This window comes from Contarinia nasturtii, unplaced genomic scaffold (genome assembly GCF_009176525.2).
Source record: "Contarinia nasturtii isolate CC-2019 unplaced genomic scaffold, AAFC_CNas_1.1 Cnas_scaffold_810, whole genome shotgun sequence".
Classification (NCBI taxonomy): domain Eukaryota; kingdom Metazoa; phylum Arthropoda; class Insecta; order Diptera; family Cecidomyiidae; genus Contarinia; species Contarinia nasturtii.
The window spans coordinates 811,400-825,983 of record NW_022198157.1 but is presented as its reverse complement, the minus strand read 5'-3'; the positions used below and the strand labels follow the sequence as shown (position 1 = coordinate 825,983).

The 14,584-nt window shown below is 33.3% G+C and overlaps 1 protein-coding gene and 1 long non-coding RNA gene across 3 annotated transcripts; one reads left to right on the top strand and one right to left on the bottom strand.

Annotated features, from left to right (window-relative positions):
* Nucleotides 1–10: 10 nt before the first annotated feature.
* LOC116341985 (phospholipid-transporting ATPase IG) lies at nucleotides 11–10,891 on the bottom strand. 2 transcript variants are annotated; one of them, XM_031769440.1, is made up of 16 exons: nucleotides 10,326–10,891; nucleotides 6,866–7,088; nucleotides 6,699–6,797; nucleotides 4,921–5,058; nucleotides 4,595–4,819; nucleotides 4,157–4,532; nucleotides 3,825–4,092; nucleotides 3,353–3,758; nucleotides 2,833–3,274; nucleotides 2,628–2,751; nucleotides 2,266–2,560; nucleotides 2,118–2,192; nucleotides 1,804–2,051; nucleotides 1,317–1,736; nucleotides 806–1,254; nucleotides 11–740 (listed from the first exon to the last, which is right to left on the bottom strand). In XM_031769440.1, the coding sequence occupies exons 1-16, from the start codon at nucleotides 10,326–10,328 to the stop codon at nucleotides 485–487; spliced, it is 4,047 nt and encodes a 1,348-aa protein (XP_031625300.1). In that variant the 5' UTR covers nucleotides 10,329–10,891; the 3' UTR covers nucleotides 11–484. The 2 variants fall into 2 exon arrangements, with proteins under 2 accessions (XP_031625300.1, XP_031625299.1); XM_031769439.1 differs by lacking the exon at nucleotides 10,326–10,891 and adding an exon at nucleotides 8,061–8,662.
* A 2,184-nt stretch (nucleotides 10,892–13,075) lies between these two features.
* On the top strand, nucleotides 13,076–14,563 carry LOC116342178. The gene is made up of 7 exons (XR_004201231.1): nucleotides 13,076–13,122; nucleotides 13,311–13,389; nucleotides 13,686–13,736; nucleotides 13,800–13,841; nucleotides 14,123–14,248; nucleotides 14,352–14,387; nucleotides 14,477–14,563. It is a non-coding gene; the product is annotated as an uncharacterized LOC116342178 (long non-coding RNA).
* Nucleotides 14,564–14,584: the final 21 nt, after the last annotated feature.

Sequence of the window (14,584 nt, the reverse complement as noted above, 5' to 3'; positions counted from 1 at the left end):
AGGTCAATAGTTCCAATATCAATTAAATTATTTTAATCAAAATAAATATTCAATATACATTCAATAGCTATGCCCTGATCATATAATTTACATACAAAAATATCATCGATTCGAATTTAATATAAATATACTCTTTAGTTGATCAATACTTTGTTCACATTGTTGCTAAAATTCTCTCTAAATAGTAATTAACACTAATTCACGCCGTTTGAAAAGTGGCATTATTTTTGTGTCATATTGTTCCACTGTCATGAGCGTGGTTTGTGAATGCGTCATTCGTTTTAACAGTTTATAATACATTGACAATGTATTCGAAAAAAAAAATTATACCTGTCGTCAGGTCGTCAGGAATCCGAAAAATTAGATTTCAAGTTGATAGCTTGATAGAATTATGCGAATTATGCATGGTACAAACAAACAAAAAAAAACCGAAAACGATTTTGAAGCTTGATGATACATCAAGCAATACCATTGGTACCGTATCTTATAAATAGGTTGATTCGCTGTTGCTATTTGTGCTTCGATTAAGGCTGTTTTTTTGCTCTTTAAACAGGCGATTCCAACCATCGGAAATAGATTCAGTTGGCCGCACTTTGATGTTGAAAATTTTCAGTGCTCTGATGGTAAAGTCGGGTATCAATGCGGTAAAGCAAATCAGTACCGTTTCCACCCAAAATTCGGGAGAATTCAAAAGATTATTGTAAACACGATACAAAGAATATGGACCAGAAAATGGCAACCTGAAAAGAAAACGATATTGATTAGTAATGAAAAATGCATGTATATTATCGATATACGAACGAACCAATTCCAAACTAGTGTTGATAGTATAAATGCAGAAACTGATGCCAAAATGGCCAACATAAATATGAGTGTTTGATAACGTGCAGTGAGCCACAATTTTATTGTGACCACAAACACAACGCTGTGAATAATGAATGCACCAAATGAATCGAGATCATTTGTTTTCATATTATTTTCCGTCCATATTAGGAAGCTGCTGAAATAAATCACAAGCGAATGCCAAACGGCCAATGTAATCCAGGCCAAGAAATATTTCCACGTAATACGTTTGTTGCCCGCGTTCTCTTTGTACAGCGATGGACTTTTCAGCAGCTGCTCTTCATGATAGGGTTTCTCTGTGATTGATAGCAAAAGTATTGGCATCGATGTGTACATCACGTTGTAAAGTGTCATGAATAATGTGTGATAGATGCTTTGCGCAGAATATTCATTATTTATTTGAAAGTAAACCTGAAAAAAGGTAAATGTTTAGTAACGAAAATGTGCTGAAATGTTTTTGATTTTATTATTACCTGCATGAGCATGAAGACCAGATTTTTGTAGAAAAAATACAACACCAATATCGAAAATCGATACGAAAAAAAGTGTCCATGAACTAGAAGAACTCTTTTCAGCATATGAAACTGTGTAAATGCATAATCGGAACAGAGAGCCGCTTGTCGTCCTTCTTTACCAAATATACCGAGGCCAACGTGTGCTTCACGAATCATGGACACATCGTTGGCACCATCACCGATTGCAGCAGTTACTGGTTCACCCGGAAGGGTTTTCATTAATTTAACCACTTCACACTTTTGTAACGGGCTTAATCGGCAACACAATACTGCCTGGCATTTCATAGCCAAATCACGAAAACGCTTGGCACAATGTTTCATCACAAGACTCAAACTCATTCCGTCCAGCAGCAACGAATAAGAACGATATGGATAAAGCTATTTTTTATAAGAACATTCGCAATAACAGAAGAAGGAAATAATTGATTCAAGCCATGTAAAATACCTTGAGTTGCTCATCTAGTAAGTCCATGTGCTGGTGAATTTGAAATTCTTCTTTGCATTCAGTTATGAAAAATGTTTCAGCACTGTCCGGCATGTGACCACATGATTTGGATATATTTAATGCTGTTTCGATTTTATCACCCGTTAAAACCCAAACTATAATGCCCGCATATCGAAGCGATTCAAGTGTGTCTTTGACTTTGTCTTGTAATGCATCTTCCACGGCAGTTGCACCAAGTATTTCTAAATCTGATTTCGAAATGTGAAGAGATTAACATTTGTTAAAATGCCAAAAAAGAACATTTTAACTTTTACCTTTTTCTATTTTGGCTTGTACAGCCTCAACCAATGTTTTGCGATTGGCCAGAGCATTGCTTGCATTTGTAATATCTGCCACGAAAAAAGATCATTAAATATTACATTTGTGATTCAATTGATTTGAAAGGTACTAGACATAACTAACCAATGTTAAACTGATCATATTCTTCGGAAGTTAATTTACGTCGTGCAACGGCTAACGTTCTCAGGCCAATTTTGGCAAAATCATCAATATGTTGCTGCGTTACTTTCAACAACTCGGTTTGTGACTGTGTGGTTTGACACAATGGAAATACATGACTTTCAGCACCTTTTGTGTATAACCAAATATCATCGTTTCCATCTTTAATAATAACACTCATACGCTTGCGATCTGATGTGAATTCAAGTGTGTTTAATCGCTCCACATTACATTCATTGGTTGACAATCCTTTAGTTGGCTGTTTTCAAATCAAATATTTCAGTTAAAGCTTAAATGGGCATGGCACTTAGAACATCTTTACATACCCGTTGACTTTGTAGCTTAACATTCAGAAAGCCACCTTTCTCGCCCATAAATAAATAGCCAACTTTTGCACAACCTTCCACCAATGCTTTTTCGTCTGGGCTGGACGCCTGGTAATCTAATTGTCTGAAAATTAAAAAGTGTGTTTAGCTTTGATAATAATGCATTGGTTTTTATAAAGATATCGAAATTAGAGGTAAATCTTACGCGGTCACACTTTCAATGGAATGCGCTGATAGTCGCATTGATTCCTGTCGTACCAGTAAGCTAGCTTCATTGTATGCGGGTGCTGCATAAAATTCACGTGTATTGGCAATATTGGCCGAGCTTCGATTGAAAATGCTTTTTCGTAGATCATTTTTTCCCGTATCTTGATTCAGTTGACTGTCCGGCACATTCAACGATTGCGTTCGACGATGGCCAAATTTAATACGTTCTTGAGCTGCACCAACTTTTATAGACATTGTTCGTTTATATTCGGGTCGAAATGAAAATGGCTGCTCCACAGTCAGCGGTGATGGTATTTTTGGTGAAAAATCTCGCGGTCCGAATGCAAGATTTTTCGGGTATGCAATTTTTTGCTCTGTACTAAAGCTAATCTTACGAGTTCCACTCGATGTACTTGCCACCCGACGATGCTCACGGCGAACTGAATCAATCGATTGAACAGATAAAAATGTTATGCGTGAAAATAAATTTGAATATATAATAATTATGGTTGACTCACTTTGTACGGTCGGACAATCATCATCAATTGGACTTTCTGGTAAACAAACTTCATTTTGTTTAGTATTTTGTTCAGTTTCCTCTTTTCGTTTGACATCCTCATCAATTTCGACCAATGAACTGGACGATTCAACAATTTCAAATGTGGACTCAACTTCGTCGCTGTTTTTATCCTTCTTTTGTTCCGATTTGGCCGTACTTACTTGTACCGTATGACACAGAGATAGAGTTTGAAAAAAGTTTCGCATATACGGATCATATTGTGGCAATCTCATAGTACTAGTGCCATTTTCTTGTTGTACACCAAAATTTTGGATTTTATACTTTTTGCCGTTGATTGAACACTGTTGCAAAATCATCTCGTTTTTGGTGAGCGTTCCCGTTTTATCGGAAAATAGAATTTTCACCTGAAAATGAAATAAACAAAATCTTAAGCATGTGGGAATAAGCGAAAAAACAATTGTCATACATACCTGACCCAATTCATCGTTCAAATTTGACGTATTCACCAGACACTGCTGGTTCATCTCAACATCGAATAAATTCAAATCCCATTCCAAAAACCATGCACCGAAAAATTTGTGCAATTCAATGGTAACATAGAGTGATATCGGTATTAAATAATTGAATAGAATCAAAAATGATAAATATTGTTTTATATATTTTGCCACCAACATTTCGGAATCCTTTGTTAAATCACCCAAATACACATTATGTACAGACTTTTCTTGATCGTGGTATCTGCAATCAAATTATTTTATCAATGAATCGATATTATCAATAAAAGTGGGCCAGTAAAACTTACATTTCCATGCCAAAGCAGAAGGTAACAAGCGTAAACATTATGATCACGAAAAATATCAAAAATTGATTAATGAAACGTTCACTTGAGCTTGTTTTTGATCGAAACACTTTTCCGTTCAAAGCAAGTTTTGTATTTTGTCCGGTGTAAACGGCACATCCGATCGCCCATTCCGTGTTTTTCATTCGTGATCCACGCAGAAGCAGATGATCAGCTGTTAATGGAAGTGTGCGCTTATGCCGCCGCAATGTATCTGTGAACGTCGGTTCGTGGTGTTGACGCCAAAAAAACGTTGGACCAACTTCTAGTCGCCCATTAAATGTATACAAATCGGCCAAGGCATGTTCACATTCAATTGAACCAATGTTGTGAAGTTTTTCTGCCAAAAAAAACATCAAATTATAACATTGCGTATATATGGCTGAAAATGGAATAAGTTACCAATTGAAACATCGTTTGGAAAACCTTTCGGAACGAAAAGTGTCTTCAAATTAGTTTCACCATCTAAATTGGCCGTCGTAACATAGCATTTTCCGTCTGGATCGCTTGTTTTCAACAATACTAAATCGCATGGGATGTCACAGTCCCGGGACGCTTTTACAAGATCGCCTTGTAAAATATCTTCGCACTTAATATCAATTTCGATCCCATTACGAATGACAGTTGCTGAAAAATTGACAATGAAACGTTGTTGAATGTGTAAACAATATCTTTAATGAAAATTATTTCAAAATACGAGTAAATATTTTGATAAAATAAATACATACCGGGAGATCGATTGACAAGGTTATCGGCTTTGTGACGTAAATAATCTTCATATCCTTGTGTAATTACTGTAACGCTTATGACGAATATCAATGGGATTAATGACGTCCACTTTGACACTGGACTTTCGCCGCATATTTCTAATAGAAAATGGATTTTAATAGGCATTTAAAAATGAATATAAACACAATCATCGCTACAATTGACTATTGCGGCGTAAATTAGCGCTCAATGGTTGTTCTGTTTGAATCGGGTGTTAATCGATATGTGTACATCGAATGTAATTCGTTTCAAATTGATGAACGCTTTTTCGAATTGATTGGCAAACATTCCAATGGAAATTGGTGTTTTGCAAAATGAAATGAAATTCCATGTGTAAAAAATGAAAATGCGGCACTCGTTAGGTGTTTTTTGGCGATCGTCCGTCTCGTTTCTACCGTTAAACATTGAATAAACAATGGATGAATACGATCGTTTTCACACGAAAAAATCGCAGCGATTAAATTTTGCAAAAGTATTTCCGATCAGCTAATATTAAATAAATGGCTATTACAAACAAAACGGCACGGTGTACGTCAGCAATTTGTAAATATACACATGTGATATTTTGATTGTAATGAGTGAGTCAAAGTAACGAAGAACGGCGGAAAAGAGTGCCGCATAGTAGAGAGAGAAAAAAATGCACACAAACAAGATAAGTATGTAAGCGCAGAAATTGCGCATGTATAAAGCCATAGAACAACAATCAAATGTGCCGATTTTTGTTGAACGAACAAATAAATAAACGATATACATTTGAACGAGACGCGCACGCTCACTCATGTCTGTGTTTCCAATGTTACGTTCATGTTAAAAATAGACAGATTTTTGTTGTTGTTGAATGGTTGTGCTTTTTGTTGTTGTTTAGTATTTTGATCTAAATATGCGGTTGTTGAAGCACAAGCCCATATATCGGTCACGTACTTAAGCACTATACTTGCTGTCTCACCATCTCTCTCTCTTTCGCTCTTTCTCCTTCTGTAAAACAAAGTGCGAGCTCATTGTTAAACTTTAATCAAATAAAATATGTGTAATGCTTACAACGAATGACACATCTGACTAAGTCACTTCGTAGCGCGTATATATGTCCAATTATGGGCATTACTCATTTCGTGCATGCTTTCATGCATTGCGTTATCTATTATTTTAAATTCGGTTCTGTTTCGTTTGCTCGGTGTACTCATAATTTTACTAGTGCTGATTATTTTTATTTGCTCTCCATAAATCAAGCTCAAACATTCGTCTGGAATATTTTATGTGATATGAATTTTCGTAAAAAACGGTATTTCGCGAAATTTTACCAAGATGCCAAGAAATTATGCGGAACAACAACTGTAAATCGAAATTGGAATAGACGGATGAAAAAAAAAAATTAACGAATTCATGTTGATCGAAAGGTGTGACTTTTATTTTTATACCGTATGTGATTTCGCAGGAGCAATTTTACACATGCTTTTGAATCTGTATGTAGCACATCGAAGCTAATTTATTTGACATTGAACTCTTTTTTTCATTCTAACTCTCTCGGATACTTAACGAAAACACATAATTTAAATTCTATTTAAATTTCAAGTTTCGATCATTAAATGCATCAAAATGTTAAAATCCACTTAATAATTAGTGTTAATGATTCATTGCCATTTTAAGACACTTCAAGCACGCATATACACACGTACTCGATTCGAACGACGATTTACCTGACTTTTATAATAGTTTTGCATGGATGATTTGTTTTACTTACCGATGATAATTGCAAGAATGGTCATAATTAAAAAATAGAAGTTTGCAATACGTTGAAATTGTTCCCACAGATTCTTTGGTAAAAATGTGATGAGCGTATCTGAAAAGTAAGACGCATACATTCGCATTAGTAGTTCGATTGATGTGAATAGAAAAATGTATACTAACAATTGGTAGATTTAACACGATTATTGGCAATGGGTCGTTTGGTTTTATTCTTTTTGTGGGGCTTCGTACGGAATAAACCCCTTTTGCTTTTGGTCGATGGTGTTGGTGTTGTGATGGACACCGAAGACGATGTTCCTTTTTGTGTTGCATCATTACTATCACAGTTATCAATACTACCTATTCTAATTGTTAATGAATCACTTTCCGTTGATACTCGATTGCCCTATATGTAAGAGAAACAGAACAATACACACATACAATTATTCTTACATTCAATTTCTTTATCGAAAATATTTTGATTGAATTGCACAACTGGTTCTGTCTTGTTTTGCGTTTCAATCGAATCATCTGATTCGGATGAGACGACGTCGCAAAAAAAAACGATTCAGTCAAAGCACCTGTTTTTTTATTGCTCGTTTGCATTGAATCGATACACAGTGAAAAAATTGAATCAATCGCAAAAAAATTTCGAACGTAAACCATTTTTCATATTTGATGAGAGAGAAATTTTTTCGAAATTCCAATTCAAGATGGGATAAATTATGTGAGTCGAGAAATCCAACAAAAATATTACATTGTTTCCAAGAAACAGATAAATGACCGTCTCGAAGAGGTTAAAACGAAATATAAAACAATGAAAAGATTTGCAATGAATTTAAACAGTTGTTTTTTCTGTTAAAATCTTGAGAAATCACAAAAAGACAGACGGGAAAAAATACTGATAATATCATTTTATTGAGTAACACCGATATCGAATTCAAAGAGTTTGATATTTCAAATTATCAGATACAATTTTTTTTATAAGAATTTATTTCGCCGTTTTATATTATTCTTTGTATGACGGTCATACATTTTATCGGTCGAATGTTCACATTAAACCAGTTATCGCATTCTTCCATATAGTTCAATAAACAATCTTTCTTTCGGTCGTAGCTCAAACCCCGAAAAAAAAACATGCCAACAACAAAATTTCAACAGTTCAATTGACGCGTTTCGACAATTATATAAGAACCACAGTAAGCGCCTCAAGATGTTTGTTTCTTTACTTGATCATTTCAACCGAATGTGATTTCATTATTCATGAATGACACAAATGCGCAATTTGAATGAAATGTTTTTTCTTTATTCTTTGGCAGCAAAAGAAGCGGCAAGCAAATAAAATATAAGAATAAATGATGACGCTCATGGAATGTACCTTTCGCCAAAACCACGGTCTAGTATATACCGTTCCGATCGACCAAGACATGATGATCGTTTCATTTCAGGTGCGCCTTTTTTTGTATTGGCTGATGTGTTGTTGATCTCACGACGATATTTGACAATTGTTCATTGTTTCAAAACAAGAGTGTGATTTTAGCTTCACAAAACAACAAATAAATTGAATATTTTTGAATAACAACAAAGCTAACACTAGATAATTTTTTTCTGTACACTTTAAATCGATGATACATGAAAATATTTTTTCCTGCATCAAATCACTTTGTTTCGAAAAAATGCTTTTCACATAAAGAAATGCCCGTTTGAAAATGACACATTTCTAATATTTCACATTCATGGTAGAAATACGAAATCGTTTCATTATACTTCAGACTATAAATATAGAATTGCGGTCGACATTTTTTCTTCCGCGATTTTGAAACTTATTTGGATTGTGATTTTGACTTTTTGCTGCGATTTTCGTCGAAGTTTTACACACTCGGTTTATTCCACGATCAGTATGCGTTAAATGTGTACGAAATACAAATGAAAGTTTTACTCGAACAAGCCGAAAAAATGTAAAAGATCTAAACTGATCGACGATATTCTCAAAACTGAAATTAGTTCTTTGAATCTAACAACATTCACACATACACACACACACACGATGAATGCACATCTACATGTACGCAAGCGGGAGCGGTTTCAAAGTAGACCATGTATTTATGTCTATTTTATATTGGATCGCACGTAGAAAACGTACGGTTTCTCATCGATGCGTTACCAACTCTCGGATTTTTGTGTGGTAAGAAATACCATACACAGTTGTGCTCTCTATGTGTGTGTACACTTGGAAATGAGAAAGAGAACGGTAGCTGTTAACAAGAGTTACGTTTTCTTTTTTTTTTATTCATTTGGATGCGCGATAGCGTATACATTCAGCGTTTAACGCTTCACAGAGAAATAGTTGAAAACACAACAAAAACTTAACTTTACAAAAAAATAATAATATGAATGCCATGCAACTGTTGACTACAATAGATAAAGAGAGAGAAAATAGAGAAAGAGTTGATATTTACGCGGCAATGTTTATTGTTTAATAATTTCAATTGTTTTTGGGAATCTCATTTCACTTTGACGTATATATATGCACATGGGTGTGTTTTTGTATTTGGGAATTTTTTTTGTTGAATGAATTTTCATTCGAATCATTTCGAAGGCTTATCACCGCCTTGTCGAATGTATTTTTATCTAGACTATTTCGATTATATTACCGCTATTAATGGCAATGTCTAGAGTACTTTGGAATCGACATTGTGGAATATTTAACCATTTTATTATGATAAAAATGCCATCATGCAATTTAGTCATAGCTTTTTTGAGAAAAATATTCTTTCGATTTGCTAAGGATTTTCGCGAAAAATGTGAAGACCTTTCTTTTTGCTCTTCACTTTGTAAAAGGGGAGAAAAAATTAAATTTTGCTAGGTTTTTAGGCGAAGAGAAAAATCTTTCAATTTGCTAGGGTTTTTTGAGGCAAATGCTCTGAGACATCCCCCCCAGGAATACACTATTCAAAAATGCATTTAAAAGTCGAAAAAGTTACCCCTTTACATTTATCGAAAATTTTGAAACTACCCCCCCTTGGATCGCCTCCAGAAGCTATGAATTTAGTTGTTATCAACACAACTCAACGATTTACAATCGATATATTTGAACGAGAATTACGTCATATTTTGCAAATAAAAATAAAAGACAATTGGTCCAAAAAGAAATCCAACGGAATCAAATGAATTGTAACTGTATTGAATCGTCTTTGATCACAACGTCGGTTTTTTTTAGTGTTTTGCTTTTTCCATTGCCGAAAAGAATCATTCGCGTGTAAAAAAGAAAAGAAAACTCAATGACTTCGTATAATTTCTTCAGAAGAAGAGCAAAAAACTTTTAATTGATTCTCTTTTATCGAATGAAATTTGTAACATGAACGAGTAAAATGTGTTTTATGATTGTCTTTCGTCACCCACGATTTCACTTGTTACAGATTTTGCATTACGATCACCAGGTGTATTCTTTTGCATTGCTTCATTAAAAAAAACAACAAAGGCCGATGATTTCTTTTTTTCAATAAAATTATTTGCGTAATTCTGATATGGTCACTTAGAACTCAAGAGTTGTCATGCAAAATATTCTCTCTCATTTTTCAGATTTTTTTTCCTGCACAATATGGTGAAATTATTGTAATTTAGCAATTTCGCGTGCACTTACCATATTTGTCGGTGATTTTATACGCAATGTTTCACCATAAACAAAACAATTGCACAGAACGATTTTATTGAAATGAACGAAAATCTTTTCATGCGCAATATCTCCAATCGCTTATCTTATCTACGTTGACTTTTAAATTTCATATGTTAACCCGTACTGTCAACTTTTTCACATGGTTTTTGACGATAGATTGCTTTGCTTTTACATTTTATGCCTCGTATTATTTATTATTTATAATGGGCTATGTTTGGTTGAAACATGGAAATGCAAATATTTGATTGAAACTTGTTGGGTCTTTGTCTGGTTAGAAACTAACTCCTTGATTTATAATAGCTATGAAACACAAATCAATAATGTCACTTCTCGATTACAATTGAGAAAAAAAAACGTTTCCTTAACACGGAACCAATCGATATCATATCATTTTTTTAAATTGTCACTTTTTAGTCCAATATATTTATACTGTTAGTTTGTGCTTTCCTTTCCACGACTCTTTAATAACTCCATAGATCCGCTATGTTATATTTTTTTTTCAGATGAAATGGCCAAAGTCACGAAGACGCTTAAAAAATATTGCCGGTGCTATTGAAAGTTGACACTGACTAGATAGGTGAGGCGATTTCCAGAACAGGCTTGGGCTAGTCATTTTTTGTTATCAATATCAAATAATCTTTATCAATTGATAGCCAAGCTGATTTGATGGCGTTCTTTATCAGTTAACTTTTTTCGCTTTATTCATCGCCAATTGAGTTGGTTTTCAATATTTAAAAAAATTAGCTTTGATGTGGAATGATTTTTATTTAACCCATCCAAACCAAAGGTTCTATATGGAACAATAAAGTTATAATATTATGTTTGTCTGATCGAAGAAGGGTATCTAAAGCTTTATTTTGATACTAATATTGGATAAGTTGGATAAAGAATTATTCAAACATTTGAGACTTCTACCTGCACCCTGAGTAGAAATACAGTTTTATATAACGACTTTTATTTACTAAACATATTTAACTAGGGGAGTCTCTCACTTTTCTCAAGCATGAATATTTCAAGATAAAATCGATATTATCGAATAAGTAAGATTTCAAACGATATTTTCAATAAAAGCCGATAAAAGCAGTTTAGAGCAATATTTGTCGATTTTTGATGGATATTTCAATGCCAACTTAACCTGCTATACTGACTTGTCATGTTGATTAAGTACTAGATTATGTTATTAAAATTTTCTGTCTATTTTTCTCAACAACTAAAAAAATACGATATATTTTATCAAAATTGAAAGTCTAACACAAAATGCCTAGTAAATATGTCCAGCAAAAAATGGCAATTTGTCAAGCATTTTGTGTTAGACTTTCAATTACACAATTGCATTGCTATACATAATAAAGTGAGGTTATATTATTCATATTATTTTTTGACTATCATTTTGATTCAACTATTCGCGAATATTTTGAACACCAATCCCACAAAATTTAAAAGAACTTGAATAAAATATATTTATATTGCAAAAAATATAAAATATTTTGATAAAATATATCGTATTTTTTTAGTTGTTGAGAAAAAAAGACAGAAAATTTTAATAACATAATCTAGTACTTAATCAACATGACAAGTCGGTATAGCAGGTTAAGTTGGCATTGAAATATCCATCAAAAATCGACAAATATTGCTCTAAACTGCTTTTATCGGCTTTTATTGAAAATATCGTTTGAAATCTTACTTATTCGATAATATCGATTTTATCTTGAAATATTCATGCTTGAGAAAAGTGAGAGACTCCCCTAGATATTTAAGAATGCGAGAAAATTTCAACTCTGATGGGGTTTTTCTATCTTATATAATACTCATAAACAGTTAGTGACTTCCGTTTCCTTTGGAGAGCTTATTTATGACATAGCCTTGTATATAAAAGTTGTACATTGACATTTAAAGTGAAATGCCCAGACAATATATTTAGCTGTCGTCATCTGGATATTTCAGCTCATCTGGATGCCGTCAGCAGATGATGCGAAGTGAAAACAATAGAAGTGATTGTTATAGTAATACCAGTATATAACAAGCTTATATACCTATAACAATCACTTCTATTGTTTTCACTTCACATCATCTGCTGACGGCATCCAGATGAGCTGAAATATCCAGATGACGACAGCTAAATATATTGTCTGGAAATGCCTCAACTTTGAATGGTCACACAAAATCTACAAGAAAGGAATTTCCGGAAATATTATGTATTGCCAGTGTATTACATAATTATTTATTGAAAACGATATCAATTAAAACTTGAGAATTTGGGAAGTGGAAGTCAAATTTCAGCCTGAAATAAACATATATATTGCGATTTGATTTAGTTACATAATTTGCATAGCATCAACTTCCCAACGTCAAATGAAAATAAGTCAAATGAACTGTTTTCCAAACTACGTCTATTTTCACAATAATTGAAAGGTACCTAAATATTGGACGTTCGTATTAACGGTTCATTTTGTATTTCATCAATATGAATCTCTCTGGTTCAAGAGCGATTATTTTTACACGCTTGCAAAATATTCTGTTTAAACAAAAAATGTCTTCATTAAAAATGATCGTGAAATCATCACCAGTAAAATATTATTTATAATATCATATTGTAATGTTGCAATTCGAAGCGCAATACACAGAATGAATATACCTATAATGAAGGTTAGTGTGTATGCGTTCAACGGAGAACAGTATATAAGTCCTAGTCCAGATCATTTAAAGTCATGTCTTAACAATGAAGCAGCTAGTAATCTTCATTGTTGGGTTTTTTATCCTACAGGTTGATATCTCTCTTCTTTTCTTAAAAGAAATAAATTAAATTTTATCAAAAATATTCAATTGAAATTATTGTGCATTCGGTGAACATAATATTATTAAAGTGTATCAAGTTCAAAAATTGAAATTAAATTTTACATATATTTTATAAAGTGATGAAAAAAAAATTAAAATTATTTTCTCGTTAACAAGGTTGCAATTGAACCGATCATATGTGGAAGTCCATCTCCACCCGAAAAATCTCCATTAAAATCTCCAATCGGTGGAAGTCGTAAGTTAATTTTATATGTAGTTCATCATATGAAGAGTTTGAAGTTTTTCTTTTCAAGTGTTCAATAAGTAGAAGTGTTCAAAAACATTAAATAAAAATGTGTCCATAGTAAAATACAGCCAACTAGTTGCTCATTGGGAATCTAATACATAATAAAAAAAAAAATCGATGCTTTTCCAAATTCAAACAATTATTTATTTATTTTTTGAAAATGTTAGTACAAGACTAGTTAAAATTTTAAGTAAAAATAAAAAGCAAGTAAGTCATTCTTCAATACATGTTCTTCCCTTCACCAGCTCGAATAAATAATAACTATGAAAAACAGTCACCAGCTCCACCAGCGCCAAGTAAGTCTTCTGGCTAAATTGTGATTTTATGAATGCAATGTCAATACAATTTTAATTTAATAGTTGGCTCTGTAAAACCCGGTGTACCAAATAAACCAGAATCTCGTAAGTAGACTGGTACATTTTATCGTATACAATTATTATACTACAAATAATAGCCCGGTTTGAATATTATTGAAATGCTTCAATATAAAACAAAAATCAAGCTAACATTGATCATTTTCAAAAGAAGTTAAATGCAAAATCCATACTCTTCTTTCAAACTTGATAACGAGTTATATTTAAGACATTTGAAGCCTTTTGATAAATAATAAGTTTGGTTATTAAATTCACCGTAAATATATGTTTATTATTAGTAGCATGAAATATAATTTCATTCCATATAGCTCCCATAATTGAAAAAACAGTACAAAAACCGACTCCCACACAAACACCATCATGCGGAAAACCAGGAGCGCCCCCTCTGAATACGTGTGGAAACCCTCAAAAAGCACCACAATGCGGTGAACGACGTACGACATTTAGCTTTTCATTCCTTGACAAATAATAACTAAAAAAACTTTCTCTCTCTCTCTGTGTGTGTGTATGTGTATCTCCCTCTCCCCCTCTTAACAGCAAGTAATTCTTGTAGTCCAAAATGCGGTGGAAGAAGTAAGACATTTAGTTTTTCATATCTTGACAAATTATAACTAAAAAAAATTCCCTTCTCTTTCTTTATCTCCACTTCCCCCTCTTAACAGCAAGTAATTCTCGTGGTTCAAAATGCAGTCATAAAAAGCCGCCTAGTTGCGGAAAACCAGGATTTCCCCCAAAATGCGATGGCGGACGTACGACATTCAGTTTTTCAT